The sequence below is a fragment of the Vulpes lagopus genome, chromosome 1 (assembly GCF_018345385.1).
Source record: "Vulpes lagopus strain Blue_001 chromosome 1, ASM1834538v1, whole genome shotgun sequence".
Lineage (NCBI taxonomy): Eukaryota > Metazoa > Chordata > Mammalia > Carnivora > Canidae > Vulpes > Vulpes lagopus.
In genome coordinates, this window is record NC_054824.1 from 151,257,581 (window position 1) to 151,277,610 (window position 20,030).

Below are 20,030 nucleotides of genomic sequence, written 5' to 3' on the forward strand. Positions count from 1 at the left end.
ACATTCTCTACATTACTCATTGCTCCTCATGGTTATGTGTACTCTTAACCCCATCACCTATCTCAGCTATCCCCCTCTCACCTCCTGTCAGTTTGTTCTCTATAGTTAAGAGTAAGGTTTCTTTTTTTCCTTTGCTCTTTGTCTTGTTTCTTAAATTGTGTGTATGAGTGAAATCATATGGTATTTGTCTTTCTCTGACTGACTTATTTCCCTTAGCATTATATTCTTTAGCTCCATCCATGCCATTGCAAATGGCAAGATTTCATTCTTTTTTATGGCTGCAAAATATTCATATATATATATATGTATATATATATATATACCATATCTTATGCATTCATTAATTGTTGGACACTTAGGCTGTTTCCATATCTTGGCCATTGCATACACTGCTGTATAAACATAGGGGCACATGTATCCCTTTGCATTAGTGTTTTTGAATTTTTTGGGGAAATACCGAGTAGTGTGATTACTGGATTGTAGGGTAGTTCTAGTTTTAAATTTTTGAGAAACCTTTATACTGTTTTCCACAATGACTGCACCAGCTTGCCTTCCTACCAACAGTGCACGAGTGTTCCTTTCTCCCCATCCTCACCAATACCTGTTGTGTCTTGTGTTGTTAATTTTAGCCATTCTGACAGCTGTGAGGTGGTATCTCATTGTAGTTTTGTTATGCATTTCCTTGCAATTAGTGATGTTGAGCATCTTCTCATGTGTCTGTTGATCATCTGGATGTCGTCTTTGGAGAAATATCTGTTCAAGTCTTCTCCCCTTTTTTAAATTGGATTATTTATTTTCTGGGTGTTGAGTTGCATCAGTTCGTTATATATTTTGGATACCAATCCTTTATCGCAAAGACCATCATTTTCTAGATTGTTTATACTTTGATATAAAACAAAGCAAGGCAACTCCTCTTTGGCAATCACAGACATCAAAGAAAACTCAAGGCAGTCGTATGCTATTAAAAAAAAAAATCTATCTGACCTTCATGTACTGTACTTATCTGAGACAACTGAAGAAGGGTTGGGGTAATTATCCAGGGGACGGTTGGAAAATCATTGTCATGACTTTACTGCAAGTTGTCCTGTTGAGAAGTTCAGTCCCCACAGAGCAGGTTCTGAAACACCTAAATGCATACACCACCTTGCGAAGTTAAAAATTATATCCTCAAATGATGTTCTGGGAATATAATATGAATGTGTTAATTTTATTGCTTACCTTGATTCTCCTGCACAGCCAGGAATAATAATTATGTATGCTGGTTGCTTTGGAATTAGATCATGAATTCTAGCTCTGAGCAATTATTTAACTGTGGACAGTAATTTCTGTGACTCAAGTGTCCTGAAAGACTGCATATAATGTCCAGAGATTGCTTTGCTTGCTATCAGACTTAGTTGTCCAAGACAAAGAAGGACAATATGAATGGAAAAATAATGTTCATGCAAACGAAGTATCATAGCTGGGAGAGAAAATTTGATGACGAAATAAGAGGGAGGTTTCCAGAGGGCTTTAAGCATCCCAGATTGGTGGCATCAGATTGGTGGCATATCTGTCTTCAGGTATTCTCATGTGTTACTAACACAGACATTTGACCTATACCTTAAAAAAGACATCCTCAAAAAAGACAATTTGTACTAATAATTATTGCCATCGACCCTTCTGCTACTTACTCTTCTGGTCTTTTGAAAATGGCCTTTATGTGGTTATTTCAGAAACCAACTGTGACAGAGACTCCCTGGCTGTTCATCAAAACTAATTTTTTTTTTTTTCCTTTCCAGGGCTAGACTCCATTTCATGGCCTGCCTTGCACTTAGGTGGATCTGGAGGAGAATTCTGGCCAATGGAACGTGAGTGGAAGTGAGGTGCGGAAACCTTACTTGAGAGATCTCCATGCTTTCCCCTTTTCTGCCTGCTTGATGTCACAGTTATGCTCTGAACGTGTCAGAGCTCTGACACGGAAGAAACATGGGCCCTAAGTATTTATAAAAATAAATGTTTGGAGGAGCCTTGCCTGTATTCAGGACTTTATATGGATGAGAGCTACACCTCTGTTATTGTGAGCATGGATAGATTTTTGTGTTGATTTATCGTAGCAGCTAGTGTTATGTTAATGAATACATTCACATTTAGGATAAAGGAATTTCAGCTTGGTGTGCACTTACTACGTTTTAGATACTGTCTAATATTTCACTACATTTAATTCTCATAATAAGCCGTTGAGTAGTTGTAACTGTCAGTTCACAAAGGAGAAAATTAAGGCTTAGAAAAGTTAAGTAACTTGCCTGACATATAAATTCTGCTGAGAGAGGATTTGAACTCAGGTCTGCAAGTCACCAAAGTGCATTTATGATCTTGCCAATAAGCCATCTCAAAAGAAAAGTATTGTATAAACTGTACACAGGGTACAGATTTTTTCATTTTTTCACTCATTAATTTATTCAACAAACACTCTGTGTATGCTTTGTGCCATGTCCTGTCCTAGACACCAGAGACAAGATAAACTTTTTATTAAGGCAGAGAAGTGGCACTGTCCTGAAATTTTATTTTATTTTTTTAAAGATTCTATTTATTTATTTATTCATGAGAGAGAGAGAGAGAGAGAGAGAAGCAGAGACACAGGCAGAGGGAAAAGCAGAATCCATGCAGGTGGGAGCCCCATACGGGACTCGATCGGGGATCCCCAGGATCACACCCCAGGCTGAAGGCGGCGCTATACCGCTGAGCCACCCGGGTTGCCCTGTCCTGAAATTTTAAATGTATCTTCCAGTTTAAGTAACTCCCCCCAAATGGTAGAAGTACTTAGAAATAGCTCTCAGTATCTAATTTAGTCATTGGTAGTCAAGAAGAGTGAAGAGTTTTCTTAAGATGCATAAATTACTACAACTGAGAGATGTTAGCCAAGAATATCCGGCTTAAGAAAGAATGAGGGCTTTCTCCCTGAAGTTCAGGAGGGACATTCTCATGGCTAAATGTGCTCTGCTCCCTGTGTGACTCTGATGTGTTGACAATGAAGAGGAGAAATCTAGCATATGCTCCGAATGGAGTACCATTATGCCATAATGGTCAGATTCTGCCAAATTCATGATAGCATGGTCTAAGGGAAAGAATAATGCTATTTAAATAAATAGTAGTTCCATAATAAATAATAATAATTCTGTAATAAAAGCTGACTTGCTTTTATTATAGAGATTTATGAAACTACTATAGAAGAGCAAAGTAGAACAGAAGTAAGTTTATCATTTTTCAAATACATGAAGCTCGGAGTATGTAATCCACTGTAGTTTATATAATACTTAATTTTAGGATTTAATCAGCAAAGATATATAATACAATATGGTGAGACCAGGAGAAATATTTTGGGGCAGTATGGCGTATAGGACAGATTTGGTTCTCACAAAGATGTTGATGTTCAAATTGGAAACAAATGAAAATTAAAATTAATAAGAGATTCTAGTAATTCAGAACACCGCACCTATCGGAGTCGAATATTTTACAAGAGCTTTGGAGACACTTTTAAGCTCTGGTGTCATAGGCGCTATTTTCTTAAAGATCAGTGGATTGGATTATCATAGAATAAAAATGTGACCCATTACTGTGTTTTACAGCAAGAAAGAAATCTGTAACCGAATGGCTTTGCCAATAGGGACTGTTAGAGGTCTGATGATTATGGGAATAAACTGTGTACGTTTATACACCGATACACTGTATCAGGAAACGGTCTATGTTCCCTAATCAGTTCTTGATGTGTTGGGAACTATGGGGAAAGAGGAAAAGCAGCAGTTGAGGACTTTTCCACCAGGGAGACTTGTGTGTCTTCAAGAAGGCAGATTCTGTTGTGGCATCGTCCCCGACAAGTGGGGAAAATGGACTTAGCCCCTGTTCCTCCCCCTTTTCCAAACCTCTTAGGTTTCATGCTGTGGTGCACCCACAGGAGGGGAGCTCGGCTGCTGTCAGGTGGGCAGGCCGCGGGGAAGCGGGGAAGCGCCTTGTCCGGGAGGAGCCAGGGCACCACCAGGAATCTGGCGTTGGGAGAAATAACAGGTACCCCAACAGCGACAGCCACGTGGTGAGACAATACAGGTCTTTGCAAAGTGTTCCAGAAGCGACACAACATGGTGTCAGGAAAAAAACAAAACAAAAACCAAAACAAACCCAACCACTTCTTTGGTAACTTTACGGACCGTGATGGACAGGAGAGCATGGCCATTTGCACAAGCCGCGTCTCCACTGCAAACAGTCTCAGGAGCCGTGAACTTCACAGGAAAGAGATGGCCATCTCCTCCGCAGTGAATGCAGGGCATCATGGCTTCCCCCAAGTCCACGCAAACTAGTATCCCCAAGAAGGGTGTCGTTCGGAGAGTCCCGCCGGTCCCGCGCGGCCGCGGCTCCCCGGAGAGGCGTGCTCGGGCCGCGCCGCCAGGTCTCCGCCGACAGCCGAGGAGGCTCCGCGCTCGGGGCCGAGCCCGGGGGGCGCGGGGCCGCGGGGGCGCGGGGGCGCGGGGGCGCGGGGGGCGCGGCGGCCGCGGCCCGCCCACCTCCCCGGGGGCGCCGCCGGGCCTCGGGGGGCCGCCGCGGGCCACGAGGGCGCGGGCACCGCCAGAACTTCCCGCCCGGGAGCGCCTGCCCCCGCTGCCGGCTCCGGCGGGCTGGGGGGGATGTTCTCGCGAGAGGAGAGGGGGCGCGGGGCGCCGCGGGTTGGGGGGCGCGGGGAAGCCTGCGGACGAGGGCGCGGCAGGGAGGGGAGCCGAGGCGGCGGCAGGGCCGGGGACGCGGGGAAGCCGCTCCCGCCAGTCGCCGAGAGCCAGCCCCTGACGTCAGGAGTTTTCCTCAAAGTCAACAACAAGCCCCGCGGCGGCGGCGGCGGCGGCGGCGGCGGCGGCGGCGGCGGCGGCGACGAGCAGCGATCAGCGGCGGGGCCCGGGAGGGAGGAAGGAGGGGGCGGGGCGGCGGCGGCGGCGGCGGCGGCGGCGGGGTCCCCCGGGCGAGGCGCGGCCCCCCTCCCCCCCAGAGGAGGCCGCGGGCCCCCGACCCGCGCCGGGCGCGCCCCGGGCCCCGCAGCCTCCGCCCGCCGCCGCCTCGCCGGCGTGACCCGACCCCCGCCCGAGCGGTGTTTTCTGGTGATGAATTGAATTTGTAGCCGATATCCGATTCCCATGTAGAGTCTCCGCCTCCTCCTCCCCCCGCCGCCGCCCGCCCGCCCTCCCTCCGCCCTCCCCTCCCGCCGCCGCCGCCGCCGCCGCCTCCCGCTCCAGCTCCGCGGCCCGGCCCGGCCGGCTCCCTCCTCCCTCCCCTGCAGCCTTCGCCTGCCCTCCCGCCGGCCGCACCGGGCTCCAGGGGGGCCAGAGGCTCTGCGGGGTGGGGGGAGGACAGGAGGGGAGGAGGAGGGAGGGGGGACCCCCGAGTCGCCCCCTCTCCTCCCCCCGCCCCCCCGGCTCCATCCTCCGCCGCCGCCCGAGCAGCTGCGGGGCCGCCGCCGCCGCCGCCGCCTTTGCAGGTAACAGCCACCGCCCCCCGCTCGCCCCCTCCCCGCCGGGCCTCCTCTCCCTCCGGGCCCCCGGCCCCGGGCCTCCCTAGGGCGGGGGGTGGGTGTGGGGGGAGGCGGGGGCGTCTGGGTTGTCACCGCGCCGGGGGCGTGGGCGGGGGCTGGGTCACCGGAGGCGCGGGCGCGGGCGTGGGTGGGGAGGCCGGGGGATGCCCGGCGCCGCTGACACCGGCACCCCCTCACTTTCCGGGGGAAGCTGGGGGGCGGCGGCGCGCGGGGGGCCGGGGAGGGTGTTCCCGGCCTAGCGGTACCGGCCGCGTCTGCGCTGCCCCGGCCCTGGCGCCTCCGGCCCCTGCGCAGCGCCCGCTGCCCGCCGGCCCGGGCCGCGCGGCGTGGGGGGGTCCCGGCCGGGCGGGGGCGGCGGCGGCGGCGGGGGCGGCGGCGGGCTTATATAACGCGGGGACGGCCCGTGCCGGCGTGTTTGGGTTGGGGGGAGGGGGCCGTCTGCCGCGCTCCCCGGCGCGGGGGCTGTCTGCGCGCGCGGGGTGGGGTGCAGGCGAGGATGCACCGGCGTCCCCCGGGGTCTCCTTCCTCCCCACCCTCCCCTGCTGCCGGCGCGCAGGAAAAGACGGCCCGGGCGGGGGGGGGGCGGTGTGTGTGTGTGTGTGTGTGTGTGTGTGTGTGGGAGGTGGGTAACGTGCTCGTCTGTGTTTTTAATAGTAGTGGGGTTTTAATCCGCTTGGGAGTTGTGTGCTAAGAATAGAAATGTGCGGAAGATGCTGGGTTTGGCGGATCCAGTGATGCTGTCGCTGCTGGCGCGGCGGCGGCTCAGGCTGCAAGTAAACAAACCAGCCTCTTCCTCGTCCACCTCCTCCTCCTCCTCCTCCTGCGCATCGGTCTGCATCAGCCATGATGCTTGCTGGGCCCTAAGAGCCCAAAGTTGAAGCCTGGCTGGTCGCCGTGTACACCCTGACTTCCAGGCGGGGTCATTCCTTGTTTGGGATTACCCGGGGATCTTCACTTAGGCTGAATTGAGTCTCTTTGGGGCCAGGGTTTCAAAACCGGTATTTACTGTATATTTTCTGAAAGCAGGGGGAAAGGCTTACCCATAAGCCAAGGGTAGGATGCTCCCATTTCTTGCATCAAGGGAACGTTGTGAAAATAAAACCAACCCATTTCACCAGTGTGGTAATTGGTCGAGAGCCCAGCAGTTTGTAATTGATTACGTTTTCAAGTAGAAATTTGCAGCGAAACCTGTGTGTCTGTATTAAGTAGTACCATTAAGAAAATGTTCACACTTTTCTAGTTCATCTCGTAGCAAAAACATGTGAGATGATGACTTCTTGCAGTTAATAATACCTTGCCAACTGCTTCAAATCATCAAGTTAGACATATGTTCCATATTTGTAAAGGCATGGTCATTTTATATCTTTTAGTAGGCTGTAAATTACTAGCCAACCCCTGGGGTTTGGTTTTTGGTGGAAGCTCATTAAATTAGGTTATACATTGTTAGGAAATAGTTGAAAAAGCCAAAGCTAGATGAGTCTAATAAACATGGTTTAGGAAAGTTTGTTTTCAGAACTTAAATATCCTTGCAAAATATGTATAAATGAATATGAATATTCCAGGAGGTGGTGGTCCAAAACCAATACACACATCCAGGAAGTGGTTGTGTAAAACGTGAACGTGGTTTTTTTTTTTTTTAATCACGAAATCTAGTTTTTAGTAAACGATTAGCTTTTTAAGGTGAATGCATAATAATTTGGAGTATATACATTGGGACTGTTGGGTTTTTTTTATTCTTTTTTTCTTTTGCCAACACACAATCTTGATTTTGAAAGTTTACCGAGGAGGTTGTATTTGAAGATCTGCTTCTTGTTTGTCTCACTAGGGCTGACCCCAATATCTTTGATTGGCTTGAGCTTCTAATTTTAAAGTGAGGGAGTGCATATATCACATGAATGAGACAGCACTGGAATTTAGATGAATGTACAGCTGTAGCGTTCTGTTGTATGTTTGCGGTATGTGTTTTCAGTAGTAGGTTTTCCTACAGAATTAAAAAAATAGGGAACCCTGGGTGGTACAGCGGTTTGGCGCCTGCCTTTGGCCCAGGGCACGATCATGGAGACCCGGGATCGAATCCCACGTCGGGCTCCCGGTGCATGGAGCCTGCTTCTCCCTCTGCCTATGTCTCTGCCTCTCTCCCTCTCTCTCTCTCTGTGACTATCATAAATAAAGAAAAAAAAAAAAAAGAATTAAAAAAATACCTAGTCCAAAGTATTTCTACCAAAAAACTTAGGAAACTATTATTTCTATTCATTTTGCCCTCTATACTTAGTCTTTCTGTAATGATTACTTCTGTAATGATTACTTTAGTGAGTTTTCCAACTTAAAATTAATTTTTAGTTTGACAACTCTAAGTTGTGTATGTAAAGGTACTTAAGGGGGTTCAGCTTTGGACTTTCAGTTTATGTAATTTTATAGCAGTAAAAATATTTTAAATAAGATTTCATTCATTCCAGCAAGTATTAGAGTGTGAACTGTGTGCCAGGAGCTAGTTTGATTAAAAAACTTTTCTTATTTACATTTCATTCACAAGATTACTACTGTTAGATATGAGAATTTGTTTTCAGAATCATGGCAAATCTAAATATGTTCTGGTTAGACATATCATAGGACAGATGTACTTAGCATAATAGACTCTTGTGCAAAGTAGGGATTTAAGATTCTTTAAACTCTGGCTTTTGACTTAAACATATGAGAGATTTTATTTCTTAAAAATTCAATGGAAATTTCCAACAATTTGGGTTTCTTGAAAAAGAGGAACCTGTTTTACAAATTGATATTGTGGAAGTTTAGAGTTTACTTGATGAACTTTGCATATTTTTGTGAAAAGATAGCTACACTTTCTTTTGTTGTTACACTTTTTAGTTCAAATAATTCATCCTTGGGAAGATAACGCAATTATTGTTAACTCGTGTTAATCGCATTTTTAGCATGATTTGATAGAATCTTGTCTTAATAGTGTGATTACGCTTTAAGCATTAAAAGATACTTAACTTACAATAATTTATATTTGAATACTGTAAAAGACAAGGCAGAAAAAGAAACCATTTAATTTGTTTTGACCAAATCGGTTTTATAATTTGACTTGCATTTTTTATTTTCTTGACATAAATTTGCACATAATGAATTTTTGTAGATTTGTGTTAGAATATTTAAATCATTTGGAGTTGCCCTGTTTTTAAATCCAGGTTTCAGGAGTGTGCATTGGTATTCTGAATCCTGGTTTTATACAGCATATACTCTTATGTAGTCACCTGGAAAGGATAGCCCTGAATCTTCTGATGTAAACTGACAGACAATTTTATTATGGTCTTTCACTTATGGCAGCGCTAGGTCAGCTTTAGAGTCAGTGCCAGCCAGGGCCTGATGAGCACTTGCCATGTGCCAGGCACTGTTGTGTGTGTTTAACGTGTGTCAATTGGTTTAATCTTCACAACAGCCCCTGCTACTTTTGAGGTGGTTTTCACAAGAGAAGACACTTATTAATGCAGAATTATAAACTCCCATTTCTGTAGAACTTTCCTCGTTATTTTTTTTAAAGATTTAAAAAAAAAATTTATTCATGAGAGATATACAGAGAGAGGCAGAGACCTAGGCAGAGGGTGAAGCAGGCTTGGGGAGCCTGATGCGGAACTTGAACCCAGGACCCTGGGATCACGACCTGAGCCGAAGGCAGACGCTCAACCCCTGAGCCACGCGGGTGTCCCACTTTCCTTGTTCTGAAGCACTTTTTTCCTTAGCATTTCTCCTATGTTGCTGGTACCTACCATTAGATTTCCCAGTGACATACCAGTTTTGGTAATGTAGTGCAATAATTTCCACAGAAATCACATTAATATGGTAAAATAATTATATATCGACAGATCCATAACATTCTTTTTTCATTTCAGTTGTTTCAGAGGCCAGGTTAAATGCCTCAGATGTTTACATATGTTATTGTAGTGGTATATAGCCTTTTGGTGTTTAGATGTAAACGCGTTTCTTTTGCCAGGTAGCCTTCAAATGGTAGTTGATAGACAAATTAATGTATGTTTCTTGACCTGGAGATTGGCTTTTCAGTACTCTCTTTATATTTATCACCAACTGCAGTGATTTCACTTTTTGTAAATGGGTCTATTTTGCTGATGTTCAGAGGAAAAGGCCAAATGATTTACCAGAAGAAATCCCTAGAAGACTTTCAAGTGAGAAATTTTCTCTCCTATGTTAACTAAGAAAGCCTCTGACTCTGTTCGTGAGTCTGGGGGATGGGAAGGGGAGGAGGATGCTGTTTTGCCAGTATTGGAGTTCAGTCCAGGTTTTGTGTTAGTGGAATTGATGTTTGGATGTTTTATCTTCCAAACCACATATTAAACTTCTGAGGACAGGAACTGTATAATCATGATAGTGTCCCCTGAAATGCCATCTATAAGTGAAGTAGACCCGTGGTAGATTTGAACTCGAAGAATCCTAAATATTAGCTCTGGAAGAGCTGTGAAGCTATTTAAGTTTGTCTAGTGCTACACTTTAATTTCTATGGCTGAGAAGATTGAAGCACAGAGAATTAAAGGACCTTAAGTAGCATCACTCCAGTGGGGCAGAGTTGGGAACAGGGACCCCAGTTTCTGGGCCTGCCCAGTGTTCTTTCTGATGAACTGTTGTGGTAAATAAGCTTTGTTATAGGATATCATAACTATGGGTTAACTCTCGGTTTAACCCCGGGGTAAAAATCCATCAAGCCGATTCCTGACACTTAATGGATCTTATACCAATTGTATTTTGTGTATATGTGCAGATTTTGTTTCATTTTATTGTCGAGGAGGTCCCCAAGGCAGATTATAGAAGGATTTTAAATGTGTGTTGGAAGAATATGGCTAGCTGTGTAACCAAAATTCTTTGAGTGGCAACCTTCAACCTGTTGCTGTTACATTACAGGTGCCTTCACATAGAGACAGAGACAAGCCACACTTCATATGAGAAATGTAGGGGATTGTTTGTCTGTAGCTTGTTCAGGGCTTTCGGTGAAACAAGGGAATCCAATAGGCATTTTCCTAGTTGTTTCAAATTAGAATATTAAATATAGCACCCAGCACAAGTTGTTTTTTTTATTTGGTTGATAATGGATGTGTTGGTTGAAATGGCATTTAGATGTCCTAAACTGAGGTAGGGAGAAGGGGGAAATACTCTCCGTTTTTGTATACATACTTAAAAGTTTGCAAAGTTGATTTTTGAGAGTTGGCAGTTTGAAAGGACTGAAATTTTGCTTGAAAGTTAGAAATCTTGCTTATGTGCCTATTCAAATATTTTCCTATAGTGTGGAACAGTGAAGATATCTATTAGTTTTAAGAAAGTCCACAGAATCTGTTATTGTACTTTGAAGAGAGGATCCAAAATATATCGTTTGTTTGGCTCACTTTCCCATAGGACAAGTTTATGAACAGGATAACAACTCTTAAGAAGGACAGGCTGGCTGAGGGTTATTTGAAGTACAGAGCAAGTTGCCTTGAATTTCCGTTTCATTTCAGTATTTTTCCTTTCCCTCAAACCCTTTAAAAATTTTTATATAACCTTATGTATTTATTATGGCATATGTTAGTTTCACTTATTTCATGAAATTGGGAGATACCATAGAATTGTATTTTGGTTACCCTTGATAGTCATTTGTGTTTCAAAGAAGCAAGATTCTATTGTCTTTGCACATTAGTTGTCCTTTACGAATTTAATTGGACTAGGCATATCTAAAGAATGTAAAAAATTGTGGTGCAGGGCAAGTATACTCTACATAGCATTAATTACAGCGAAGTATATAGTTTAGAGCAAGTTGTATTATAGATAGTATAGTGGCTTTAAACTTAAGAATTAACATGTAGGAAATTGCCAACCTGTGAATCTTGTTCTAGGTTGTAAAAAAGAAAATTGCTGTTGTGCCTTTCAACTTTGTCAACCTTCTAGTCTTCTGTTGGTATAATTTCCTTTATGATGCCACGGTTATATTTGATTTTTAATTTATTTGAAAACATTGTGTTTACTGGACTTTTGAAAAATATTTCAATACAAAGAAGTGTTTTAAGTGATTCACAAATGTTATTATACATCTGAGAGTTCATATTGGGTTATTTGGTAGAAAGCATACCAAACTGATAGAAGACATGGATTGTAGGCAGTCATTCTTCTTACTTGTCACTATCTGGTTATGGTAACAGCGAAGAAATAATGTCATTTTTGGTTGGTCACAGGTTTCCTAGGTTCAGAATTGTAGCTGCAGTAGCTACTGTACAGATTTGTTTTTAGTCAAATTCGCAAATAACGTAAAAGCACTTTGATAACAAATTATTACATGGAAAAGATTTTTTAAAAAGTTTGTTTTGCTTGCCTCTCTATATACTCAGTGTGGTCCTTCTCACAGAGTAGGCAATCAGTACTTTTTTACTGACTACATATGTACATTACATGTTTCTTGAGTGATATTTTAGAAAGATGTTTGAAGAACTTTAGTGCTTAGAACTGAGTGGTTTGTTGCCATAAGTAAACAAACATCTTTAAAAATTTTTTTATAAATATCATTAAGAAAATACGTCATTCTTTCTCTTTTTTCCTTCCACAATAGATAACTTTGAGCATCGTTGATGCTTAATTGTTTCGGACTTGAAACTTGACCTCATCTCAACAAAAAGTATCAAACACAGAGAAAAGGAAGATAATTTTAATGTGTGCTAGTCCTCACAATTAGTGCAGGTCTATGGTAAATCTACTTTAATGAATAAGGAAGAATGTTTATTATAATTTAAGTTATTTCTGTATAGGTGCTTTCGTAACATTTGAGTTCAGGTTTGTCTTCAAGATGACTTAATACCCCTCTCTCTGTTGACTTACAATATTGGTTTGTCTTGTCTGTCCTTCATTAGTTATGTAAAGCTACATCTTCGCTCTTTCATTCATCCACTCATTCATTTACTCTGTATTTGTTGGGTATATCTTCTGTGCCAGGCACTGTCAAATTGCTTTACTAAATAGTAATGCTATTGAATGAGGTACAAGATGTGAAAATGTTTTGTAAATTGTGAAGTGATATTCAAATGCTGTTATCAAATTCTCAAATAGTTTTGAATGAAAGTACCTTTAGTGTAACTGCTTTGTTTAAATTCTAAATTGAATCTGCCAAGAATTTTGTATGACATTTTTTTTAAGAATAGACAAAATTAGATTATTCAGCAATGAAATATTTAATGCAATAGGCTTAAAAGAAAAAGAAACCAAATTTTTGCCTGTTAGCTCATTGGATAGAAACATACTTCTGAAGAAGTTGGGACTGTAGGAGGAGGTGAAGTTCATGTCCAGCTCATCATTTTGCAGATTAGTGTTTTTAGCAACATGGAACACTGAGTGGGAGAGCATAGATGACTTAGTGCAAGAGGTTTGCCACTATAGGGAAATTAAACCAAAGAATATGGTGCATTGCTTAAGAGTCAGTTTATGCACACAAGATAGCATTTATTTCTAGCCTATTGGTCATAATTCTGGAGTAGTATACTTTTAAATGTCTTTTAAGCTATTTTCAAAGAATATCATTTTAGCTGAGAGTCCCAGGAGCAACTTTAAAGCTGGGTATTATGTGTAGAATTTGGTAACATCTTAAGATGCAAGTGGATAAAGCCATTTCTATAATGAGTGGCTTTAGTGGTCCTGATGATGATTGTAAATTTTGTCCTGTTGATTTAACATCCGTTTAGCAGTCTAATCTAAATATATAAGTACCAGATAAACATTTTTATGTAAAAAGTTTTTTTAAAGTTTCATTTTCTTTATTTTTTTTTAAGGCTTATTTATTTGAGGGGGGGAATGGCAGGATGGGGGGGGGGGGGAGAGAATGAATCTGAAGCCGGCTCCGTGCACACCGAGATAGCAACCTGAGCAGAAACCAAGAGTCAGATGCTAAACGGACTGCACCACCCAGGCACCCCAAAACAGTTCCATTTTAAAAGAAAATTCATTGATTTGGGTTGATCTGCATATTTCACTGTTTTGTTTTGTAGTGAAGGGGTAGTGCTAGTGGAAAGAACATGTGCCTGGTCTTGGTTTCCTCAGAAAGCAGCTGTGTGACCTTGGGCAAGTCTCTTCATCCATCTGGACTCTTGTTTCCTCAACTGTAAAATGAAGGTCCTTACCTGTTTGAGATCCCAGCAATGAAATGTCAGCTTAAAACAATGGAATAAATTTTGAAAGTATTTTTTTAGTGTTCTTTAGAACATGTGTTGTAATGCAGATTATTTTAATAGAAAGGGATATGTTTTATCTATGTTTCTTGAATTTGTATTGTTTTTTGGTTCTTAATAAATGTTGGTCCCTGATCTCTTCCATTTCCAATACCAAGAATATTAAGATAGGAATTTTTTTTTTACCCAGATAATGTAATTTTATAGTCAAACCAATAATGGCTTGAATGAGATGAGGCTTTTTGCTACAGGTGCTACCAAAGAGGCCTTCTAAAGTCATCAGTTTGCACTCAGGCTCCCGATATTTAATGTCTTTATAATTATGTGGTGTAAGGAGCTAACCTTTTTAGTTACCTCGTTCTGTAGGTAGCCAGTTTTCAGAAAGTTACCTAAATCAAACTAAAATGATGTTTCGATTCTTTACTGAAGGTTTCTTGCTCTTTTTTAACGGTGTAATAAATCTTGTCTTGAATTATGTGGCCATTTTTCAAAGCATGTTCCCCTAGATATCAGTACATATGACTAAAAAAAAAAAAAAAAAAAAAAGAGCCCTGTGGGTTCAGTAAGCTTAGGATTTACTGAGTTACATGAGGTTATACGCATCTTATATCTTTAATATGTTAATTGTGATGTTCTAAGAGAAAGATATGGTTTGTGGAATTTTTCTGAACTATTTGACCAAAGAATTTTTTTTCTTTTTTCATCATTTTTCTCGTATTTTTCTGGAATTTTTCTTGGAATTCTTTCAAACATATTTTTGGGAAAATAGACCCAGGTTTTAATATCCCTTTAGACTCTCTGCACTAGCAGACACCAGTGATTCTGCGGATAGTCTTGGCCTTACCTGTAAGTGCCAAAGGCACATATGGGGCTGGTTTGCTATTCAGCCACACAGACTTTGTCAGGCTTTCTTAAGAGTGTTAGTCCTGATTCCTCACTGCTAAGTGAATTAGGCTTTCTACTTAATTTGCATTGGAAAATGAGCCATAATTTAGTTCGATAGTCGCTCAGAAGTCTGACCTTGAACTTGCCACTATGGACTATTTGTCAAAACCCGATCTGAGAAAACAGTATAATTCTGCAGTCCCTCCATCCATTCTTCTGGTTATCTAAACTCTTTGCCTGTGTTTTTGGACCACATAATGCCAGTGTACCCTGGACCACATGTTTTGGTCCCTTTCTGTGGAAATATTTTTAACTCCATTTTATCTTTTTCCTTTTTAGGTTGAGAGGGACAATGAGAAATAGCCCTATAAAACTCATTACTGTATATATAGGGACATTTTTGAGGACTTTGTCTGTTACACTACAAGGTATCTTACAAAGACCCATGGGATAAATTTTAGATTTTTATTCTAGAAAAAATGGATTCCTTCTGAAGCAGCAACTTTTTTTTTTTTTTTTAATATTTATGGATGCTGTAAATACCGAGACCCATTGTGTTTTCTTATTTGCATTGCTTCCTGAAAGCTCTCCTGCTAAATTTGTGGCCCCACTTTTACAAATATGTAGACTTTTACTCTGGCTTTTTTTAATTTTTTTAATTTTTTTTATCTGAAGGCAGTCTAGTTTTAGAGTTAGGACTGCAGGCTCTGGAGTCAGAGAGCCTTTTTTTCAGATCTGGGCTCCATCATTCAGTAGTTGTGTTGAACCCAGGCAAGCTGCTTAATCTCTGTGAACCTCAATTTACTCATCTCTGAAATGAAGTTAATGGTACTCTCATAGGTTTATTTTGAGGATTACCTGAGGATAATAGATGTAAGCACTTGTTCTTGACACATCTTGGAGACTCCATATTTTTTCCACTTTCATATTCCCTTTGTTTCATTTCCTGTATTTTAAAAAAATAATCAATTTTGTGTCATTTATAATGTTTATTGTAATCTAAAAATTTGTTGTACTCTAATTCATCTATTGTCTAAAATATTTCTTGGAATAAGGCAGAGTAAGTATACATGTGTTGGTTTCTTAGCACATTGTGTTATACATAAAATACAGCTATTAAAAACATTCACAGTTGCTTTGCCATAAATATTCCTAAATCCACAGAGATTTTGAAACTAGACATATGTGATAATGTACTTTTAGTTCACTTAACTTTCATTTTCTTCCCTTTTCACCTCAAACACATAGCACCAAACAGATTTTCTGTATTATTTGTATAGGTGTGACATTGGTTTTCTTTAAGACATTTTTTGTTACAACCTCTTAGGTTAAAAGTTTCACTATCACTTGAAATCTGTCACAAGACCAGGGAAGCGCTTTCATTATAGAACGAACTATTGAATAAATAAGTTCCCCAGTTTGAGGAGGTAGAGTTTTATGTGAGGTCAGGCCAGTTGAAGACATTTACAAAGAATTAGTTGTTTGTTATTGCTATGTGAGTTGCAAGAATGGAAAAAAAAGAAATTCTTTCTTCAATACTTCCTTCCAGGCTGAGTCATCACTAGAGAGTGGGAAGGGCAGCAGCAGCAGCAGCAGAGAATCCAAACCCCAAAGCTGATACCACAAAGTAGCATTTCTCCAAGTTGGGGGCTCAGAGGGGAGCCATCATGAGCGATGTTACCGTTGTGAAAGAAGGCTGGGTTCAGAAGAGGGGTAAGTACTCACCAAAGCCAAAAAGTTGTATGCTTGGTAAGTGTGCTAACAGCGGTGTCCTTGGAGTTGATAATTGTTCTGAAGCTGTTCACCAGGTTAACAGACATACTATGTCCAGTAAGAGAGAAATGATATTTAACATATATGTTAGGATTTGCTTGTTATTTAGGGATTCTTTGTAATTCTTGATTTTGATCATTTATCATCAGCATTAACGAAAACTTGGCCTTCTGGTATGTTGGGTGCTGCATGTTGTGGAAAGTTCGTGTTTTGTGTTTTCAAGCCATCCACAGAGGTGTCTTTTGGGTGATTTAGTATCTAAAAAAGTGTCTGACTTGTATGCATTTAAAGACATGTACATTTATATTAAGCCAGTTTGGGTGGTAGCAGGGGAGGGGCTTATAGGCTTAAAAGGGGAAAGAGTTCACCCACAAACTCAATGGCTTTGGCAGTCCTGTAAGTTAGCTAAGGAAAGTCCTAAAGTGAAAGACCAAAAGAAGAAAGGCCTTTCGTGTTGTGTGTGTGTTTATGTTTCATTTCATGTTTTTATTTTTCATGATCTAGTTTTAGTATTTCTTGTTCACTGCTACTTTAGATAAATAATTCATATGTGTTATTATTCTTTTTTAACACTGAAGAAGAACTCTTCAACGTAAAGCTTAGTTTATCCTCTTTGAGATTACCTGCTAATGTGGTCAATGTGTTTTTTAAGAAATCTGGATGTAGACTGGTTGCCAGGCAACTAGTGTTTATCCACGTGGCCAAATTGAGTAGAACAAGGACTATTTCATTCTCAGGACTTTTAAGTTCCTGTGTACTGTGTCTATTTTCTGATTAAAAGTTGCCTTTTAAATAGCGATCTCAATGTCCCTTATGGATCTGTAGTAATTCCTATGCTTGAAAAGCTGTCGTCAGTAGTTAAATGGGATTATGTATGACTGAGTTTTAAAAAATTATCCTTATGGAGTTATAATTTCCATAACAAAATACACCAGTCTTAAGTGTACATTTTGATGAATTTTGCTACGTTTATATGGTAGTGTAACAAGCACCTTGGTTATGACTTCAAACATGTCCATCACCCCCAAAGTGCCCTTTCCCCTATGTCTTCTTTCCTCAACCCTGATAGCCTACTGATGTACTACCACTGGAATCTTCCTTTTCTAATATTTCTTATAAGTGGAGTCATATGGCCCTTTGTGTTTGGTTACTTTTACATAGCATAATACTTCAAGGTTTCATCCATGTTGTGTATATCATTAGTTTGTTCCTTTATTGTTGAGGCATATTCCGTAGTCTGGCCATACCACGATTCACCTGTTTACCAGCTGATGGCTATTTGGGTTGTTTCTAGTTTCTGGCTATTATGAATAAAGCTGCTATGAGCAAGAGAGTGCATGTTTTGGTGTGATGTATTTTCATTTTTTCTTGGGGAATAACATAGGAATGAGATTGCTGCTCATATGGTAAGTGTGTTTCATGATAAAAAACTGTTTCAGCCAACTATTGTTAAGTTTTATTTGTTGTATGTTCTATTTTAAATTTAGAAGGGATTTTCAGATTTCACTACTGTATGAAGGCATTTTTTCCTTTATTTTTCAGCTTGTCTATTACATTTATACTACCTTTCCTAGTTTCTTTGTCATGGCAAATCACTTAAACCTTTTGGGGTAATACTTATTAATCTCTAAAAATAAGACCGTTATGGGGATAATGGATGTGGGCTTGTTTTGAGTTTTAACACCAGTGTAAACTATTGCTGTCACTGCATTTTGTCAGAGATTTAGGGTGGTTCTTGAGTTTGTTTGATTAATTGTGTCTTGAAGAAATACCATAAGAGAAGGTTGGTATATATAGTGCATGGGATACAGAAACAAGAAAAAAATGGACAAAGGTTTCTCTGTGTTTTTTCCTGCATTGGTTAATAGGACACAAAGGTATAAAATGATAAATATAAGTCTTTTCTACCTTTTACCTCTTCAAACTGGTTTCTCTCCTCAAAGATAGCCATTTTAGACCTTTTTTTATTTTTAATTTTTTGGTGATTATTATTTCAATTTTATGTATTATATGCTAAACTTTATAGAGTAATCTCACATAATTGAGTGTATCACCATTGTGAAAAATGCAGAATTTAATGTGTAATACCTATTCTTTTCTTACTTCCCTGAAGGAGATTGATAAGGCTTTATGGTTATACTTTCAATACTTACACTCTTAATTCTAGAAAATACTTAGGCATCATCTCTGAACTTGCCACTTTATGAGTTGAGAAAAATCAGTACCCTTCACAGTTTTTCCCTGAATTCCTCATGGTTCCCTACCAGGGGGGGACATTTATTTTATGTTGTCAAGGTTTGTAATAGTAACACTTTGATTCAGAGAAGCAATAATCAATTTTGTGATAAGTAAACACTACCATCCAGTGCTGAGCAAAAAGTAGTGTGATGGGTACAATGGGAGCCATGGAGAACAAATGAACTCCTTCTGCCATGTTGGTATTCAAGATCAGGATGTACTTTATAGTTTGGCTTCTAGTTTGGGCTGTAACTGTTTTTCATGGGTTTTCTAGTTGCCACATTGCCCCCATTGTCCACCTTCTTCATTTTATCACTTGCATATCTGGCTTTTTATCATGGTATTTGTTGATATTCTATTGTAAACTGACTTTTTTCTGGGTAAGATGCTCAGCTAATAGCATGTTATTTAATTGCATTCTTGGGCACAGTCTGTGCTTTCTTAGATCTCCTGTCTTTCCACTATTTGTTTTGGATTTATTTTACAATGTTATAGAAGTTTTTTAATTTTTTAATTTTTAAAAATTTCCTGGAGTACTTTCTCAGAGAAAATATGTGGGAGTATTAACAGAGTATTCAAAAATGTGCTTTTCACTTTCACACCCGGTACATACCTTGACTGGATATAGAATTCAGTTGTGAGACAGTTTTCTTTGCATTACCTTTTAAGAACCAGTTTCACTGATAAGAGGCTTAATGCTGGGGCAGCCCGGGTGGCTCAGCGGTTTAGCGCCACCTTCAGCCCAGGGCGTGATCCTGGGCGTGATCCTGGAGACCTCGGATAGAGTCCCATGTTGGGCTCCCTGCATGGAGCCTGCTTCTCCCTCTGCCTGTGTCTCTGCCTCTCTCTCTCTCTCTCTCTCTCTCTCTCTCTGTCTCTCATGAATAAATAAATAAAATTAACAAAAAAGAAAGAGGCTTAATGCTGATAGGAATAATTTCTTTCTAGGTAACCTGTTTCTGTTATCTGGAAGCTTGTTCTGTCCATGCCTTTTTATCCTTGACATTATGAAATGTAGTTCTTTTTAACTTATCCTATAAAGATTTGGTGGACCCTTTTTTATATGTCCTCAGTTCTGGGGAATCTTCTGTATTTCTTTCATTATTTCTTCCCTTCCTTTCTTCCCTGTATTCTTTTACAGCTTTTTTCCACTAGAACATCTATATCATTGCTCTGGTTTTACAATTTTTCTTTCACTTCCATGTCTTCATTTTCCTGCCTTGTTCTGGAAGATTCCTTGACTTTTTCTTTGAGCCCTTTACTGAGTTATTTCAGCTGTTACTTTATAATTCTGGGAATTCTTTGTAGTTCATAACCACCTGCTCTTATTTTACAGATAGAATCTTTAATCTTAGGACACTAACTAGACTTTAAGTTTTTTCTCTCCTCTGAATAAC

The 20,030-nt window shown here is 40.9% G+C and overlaps 1 protein-coding gene across 1 annotated transcript in view; it reads left to right on the forward strand.

Annotated features, from left to right (window-relative positions):
- Positions 1 to 5,418: 5,418 nt before the first annotated feature.
- Positions 5,419 to 20,030, forward strand: part of AKT3 (AKT serine/threonine kinase 3) — a 313,971-nt gene continuing 299,359 nt past the window's right edge. Inside the window, exons 1-2 of the mRNA XM_041751210.1 lie at positions 5,419 to 5,494; positions 16,172 to 16,335. Of these exons, the coding sequence (XP_041607144.1) occupies positions 16,290 to 16,335 (46 nt within the window). The 5' untranslated portion in view covers positions 5,419 to 5,494; positions 16,172 to 16,289. The remainder of the gene's footprint in view (positions 5,495 to 16,171; positions 16,336 to 20,030) is intronic.